General features: G+C 47.6%; 1 protein-coding gene across 1 annotated transcript in view; it reads right to left on the reverse strand.

Annotated features, from left to right (window-relative positions):
- Positions 1–232: 232 nt before the first annotated feature.
- The window catches only part of rnd2 (Rho family GTPase 2), a 21,251-nt gene continuing 16,237 nt past the window's right edge, over positions 233–5,246 (reverse strand). The window contains exons 4-5 of the mRNA XM_076265012.1: positions 3,510–3,644; positions 233–1,690 (exon numbers count right to left, since the gene is read on the reverse strand). Of these exons, the coding sequence (XP_076121127.1) occupies positions 1,394–1,690; positions 3,510–3,644 (432 nt within the window). The 3' untranslated portion in view covers positions 233–1,393. The remainder of the gene's footprint in view (positions 1,691–3,509; positions 3,645–5,246) is intronic.

A 5,246-nucleotide genomic window follows, 5' to 3' on the forward strand; every position in this document is an offset into this window, starting at 1 on the left:
TTCTACAGGTGGTCAGGCATGAGTGCAGTCCGAGTTCTTCAGTTCCTCATTCACAAGAACAGCTGGGCAGAGTAGACATGGGGGAGGAGAACGTTGAAGGAGCTTAAGGTGTCAGCCAAGCTTGTTAGACCAGATACTTGACAGTAAATCAGGCCACAAATCTAACACGTTAAAGACGTCAACCAAAACACAAAAACCAAAGAAAGGAAGGAAGAAGAAGCCCAGCCTTCAGGCGTAGCTTGTCTCTGTTTTTACTGTGCTTCAAATTCCAACACAATAAACATATTTAAAACATCATCATATTTTACATATTTCTTCAACCATCTCCTCCCTTCCCCCATAGATATCTGTACACAACAAAATGAAAATATTCCTTTAAGCAAAGGGGCCAGAGTTGAGTGGTGGAATCGCGTCTATTCCCACGCGAGGATGTCTAGTGTGGCGTCCAACACGACACTCTGCGTTCCCTTCCTCTTAGTCATCTGCGGAGCTCCACGGAACAAAGGCTGAGCACAATTCATTACATGGCATTCATACTTAAACTGATATGTACAGTGATCTTATCTGGAAAAGCACTTGTGGTTTCTAGGACCTGCAGAAAAGAAACATCATAAATCCGCCACAATTTCACATTTCCTATTTCTCCTTCTCCTCGTCACTTTTTGATCATATTTCTTTTCTTTTTTTTGACATCCCTTTTAGATGAGTTCAATTTTGGAGGCAGCAACAGAACCATTTGGCTATATATAGCAAAACCTCAGAGAGTCTCTTACTCCCTTTTCCCTCGAATCTCCTTCTCTCACATTTGACAACCACTACTGTCAGTGGAAACCGGGGAGAGGGAAACTAGGCGGCAACCAATCAGAGAGCAGAACTGACATCCGGCAGTCCCAGCCCCTGTCCTGTCCTGAGGTCTAATTTGAGAAGGTGAGAGATACTCTCTCTAAGCCAATTGGAAAATAAAAAGGAGGAAAGGAGAGACAAAACTAGAAAACAAAATGCCAAGAGAATGTAAACCCCCAAGTCCAAGGGTGTGTCCAGCGAGACTGCAGGTCATTTACACAAGCAGAATAACATAAACCATACATCAAAAGCAATAAATAAAGCTCTGTGGGATGTCACGTAATACTTCTGCAGATGCAAACTGCACATCTGTAAGGGTGGCTTGGAGTGTGTATAGTGTGTGTATACAGTATGTGTTAATGTGTGGGTTCATGGTGAGAACCATACTTGCAAGTGTATACATATTTTAGCATGTGCTTGTGTACCTGTCCTATGTATATACATACAGTAGGGATCAGTTCTTCTCAGGTTTCAGTTCTTTGCTTACGTATGTCTATGTGTGTGTGTATCTGTGTGTGTGTGTGTGTGTGTGTGTGTGTGTGTGTGTGCACTACATCAGCACACAGCTCTTGGCACGGTCCTTGCGTAGCGTGGGGGCTGGCTCGTGCGTCTGGGAGGCGGAGCCGGACAGAGGCAGGGGCATCTGGGAGATGCGCTTGAGGGCGCGGCGCGAGGTGCTGCGCTTGAGGGCGCCCGAGGACGAGCCCGAGGAGCCCGGGTGGGCGTGCGCCCGCCGCACCGTGGCCAGCGTGGTGATGTGGAAGACGTCCCGCACGCTGTTCTCACACACGCGCGACGAACACTCCACGTACGCCACCGCTCCCAGCTGACGCGCCAGCGTACTGCCCTGAGAGAGAGAGAGAGGGAGAGAGAGAGAGAGAGAGAGAGAGAGAGAGAGAGAGAGGGAGAGGGGGGGAGAGGGGGAGAGAGAGGGAGAGAGAGAGAGAGAGAGAGGGAGAGAGAGAGAGCGGGAGAGGGGGAGAGAGAGGGAGAGAGGAAGGGTGTAAGAAAGAGAGAGGGAGAGAGAAGAAGAGTAAGAAAAAGATGAGAAGATAGAAGAGCAAGAGAGATGAAAAGTGAGCAAGAGAGATGAAAAGAGGAAAAGAGAAAAAAATAGGGTATGAAAGAGAGAGACGCCGGAGGAGAGGAGCGAGTGCATACAGACAAACAGCGACAGAGAAGAAGAAACAGAAACAAAGACAACAGAGGGAGACAAAACAAACAGGGGACAAAAAAAAAAAAACACACATCACTTATTTATCTGAGCTGTTATACGGCCCTCTATACAGTAGCTCATCAATTATTCTCCGGTCAGTTCTCGTCCATTCAGCTGGACTGCCCTGTGCTGGGGAGAGCGCAGTGCAGGGAGGAGCTGAGGTCCCTGAAAGCTGCTGTAATTGGCTGTAATTATATTCCGGAGGAACGCGGGCTAAATGCAACGCTGGCAAGCACATCAGTGTTACTATGGCACTTGGAGATGGCTGGCATGGTTACTATGGTGACAATTAGAGGAACCGTGACTAACGGGGAGAAAAACAGACAATGAGATGGCATGAAGGGTCACACTCTCCCTGTACACCCTCTCCGCCTGGACTACGCCTCCTGCAGGACTGGGGAGTGTGTGTGTGTGTGTGTGTGTGTGTGTGTTGCAAATACTGCACAATGGAAGCGTATTTATTTCTGCTTTTATTCGTGTTAGTGTATGTGTGCGTATGCAGTGATTTTTTTGTATAGTGTGTGTGTGTGTGTGTGTGTGTGTGTGTGTGTGTGTGTGTGTGCGTGTGTGTGCGCCCGCATGTGCACCCCCGCCTTTGTCGTGAGTGTTTGATGAGAGGTTTAAACTGGCCAACGATGCAGATGTCAGATGCAAAATGAACACTCTCAGAGCTGATTAAAATGCAATTTGAGATTTGAGGACAAGCTTGTTTGGACACAAACCCATTCACACACACAGACACACACACACTTATGCATACACACACAGACAAGCACACACACACACAGGCAAACACCCACCCTACAAACTTCCCTTGGCTTGGTGGACATGGAAGCCAGTGACAATAGCCCTCTCCCATTTATCAAAGTCCGCTCTTCAATTTAGTCCTCTTTGAGAACGCCGCAAGAACAAATGATCTCCACCTCCCCTCAAACGTGCAGCAAAACAAGCAGCTGCTGATGCTGCAACTATGTGTGTGTGTGTGAGTGTGTAGGTGAGAATGTGTTTATCAGCTTGTGTGTGTGTGTATTTGTGTGTGTGTGTGTGTGTGTGTGTTTACTGCACTTTTTTATGCGCCTGCATAGTGTGTGTGTGTGTGAGTGAGTGAGTGAGTGAAAGAAAGTGTGAGTGTGTGTGAGAAAGTGTGAGTGTGAGTGTGAGTGTGTGTATGTGTGTGTCTGTGTCTGCGTTTTAATGGCTATATACAAAGAGTATATATTCACACCCTTTCCACCCTCCTCTCTGGTGTGATCTCCACTGCAGCCCTGAGGAGTGAGGCGAGCAGCAGAGCAATAAGCACCAGGGCACAGCCTCATCTCCCTCGTCCGCCCAAGAGCGTGTTGCAAATACACTCAAGCAGACACTCACGCAGGTGTGTATGTGTGTGTGTGTGTGTGTGTGTGTGTGTGTGTGTGTGAGAGAGAGAGAGAGAGAGAGAGAGAACACTCACTTGTTCGTGTGTGACGGGGATGAGGCGCTGTTTGGAGAGCTCTCTAAGCGTGCTCACATCCGTCCTCCTGTCCAGCTTACAGCCCACCAGCACCAGCTTCGCACTGGGACAGAACTCCTGCGTCTCTGCCTGCCACTGCACACAGGTGGACACAGAGGAAAAGGAGAGTTAACACCCGTTAACACCCAATCTTTACATTATTGCATACCTACTGTACGGTATCTACATGCTCTACAACCTCAGGTTTAAAAGAGCAACAAAGCCCACTCTCTACTCTCTTGTAAGGATACACAAAAATCATGGTTTGGTGTGTACCTCGGTTTTGAAGTCACGGTTCGGTTCATTTTCGGTACAGTAGGCCTGTAGGTATTGCTAACCTATAATTCACTGACAATATTTTGAATGCGCAATAGGATTAGTATTTTGCCGTTAATTGACTAAACTGACATATTTAATATGTTTGTGTGTGAACTCGAATTTGAAGCAAAAAAAGCCTACTGTTAATTACTGCTAAAGACTGAATTTGGTACACTCAGTACACATCTGTATTGAACCTAGCGTCCTGGACCTAAATGGTTCAGTACGAATACGTGTACCTTTACACCCCTACTCTCTTGTCTTTAAAAACGACTTGTCCATCCTCTCTAGCATCACACAACCCTCCAACTCCCCAAACAGCTCAAAACTCCACAATATGAATGAGAAACAGAGAGAGAGAGAGAGAGAGAGAGAGAGAGAGAGAGAGAGAGAGAGAGAGAGAGAGAGAGAGAGAGAGAGAAAGAGAGGAGGGCGATGGGAGGTAAGAGTAAAATTGCTCATTTGGTTATTGGAATGGAATATATCTGGACTACTCTGCCAGCGAGGTTAGTCATAAATCCATTCCATACCAATACAAAGTGCCAAGCTGAAAAGAGAGAGAGAAAGAGAGAGGAGGAGAGAGAGATGGATAGCATGGCAAGTCAACAGAGAGTGCTTCGGAGGATAAAGAAGAACCCTCTCCATTCAGCTCTCTCTCTCTCTGAAATAAAGCGATTCTGTTACGAACTAGCAAGCAAGGCCGACACAAATACCACCACTAAAATATGTGAGGAATGCCAGTGTGACACACACATTCTCACAAAACCACACACACACACACACACACACACACACACACACACACACACACACACACACACACACACACACACACACACATACATACAGATTAGAAGCCTGAAATCACCCATCCACCTTTAACCTCTGGAGTCCCACCCCCATTGCAATCAGGGTAAAGGAGTGGCAGCTTTCAATGCCAGTCAGCCCTCTCACCACGCCCATGCCTGTCAAGTGCTGCCCCCAGCAACAGGAGAGGTCAAGGGTCGAGTGTGTGATCTGAACTGCTGATTGGAGCCACAGATCCACGCGCCCCATATGTGTCAGTGGCACGGTGATTGGGGGGCTGGGGGTGAAGGAGTGGGTAAAAAAGGGGGATGGCAAAGGAGAGAGGGAGAAAGAGAAGGCAGCTAACGCTCATTAGGTGCGCCCACAAACACAGCAGCAGCAGGGTTGGCACCGTGGGAAGCAACCAGGCAACTTTTACAAGGAAGCAATCACAGAAACACATGCCACAAATACACACACACACACACACACACACACACACAGGCCCTCTCCCTTGTACACACACACAACTCTCACTCTCTCTCTCTCTCTCTCTATTATTCTCTCTCTCACTCTCTCTCTCTCTCTCACTCT

The sequence above is a fragment of the Alosa pseudoharengus genome, unplaced genomic scaffold, assembly GCF_046254945.1.
Source record: "Alosa pseudoharengus isolate Yale_2024_CS ecotype anadromous, Long Island Sound unplaced genomic scaffold, YU_APseudo_1.1 YU_APseudo_1.1_scf_4, whole genome shotgun sequence".
In the NCBI taxonomy this organism is placed as follows: Eukaryota; Metazoa; Chordata; class Actinopteri; order Clupeiformes; family Clupeidae; genus Alosa; species Alosa pseudoharengus.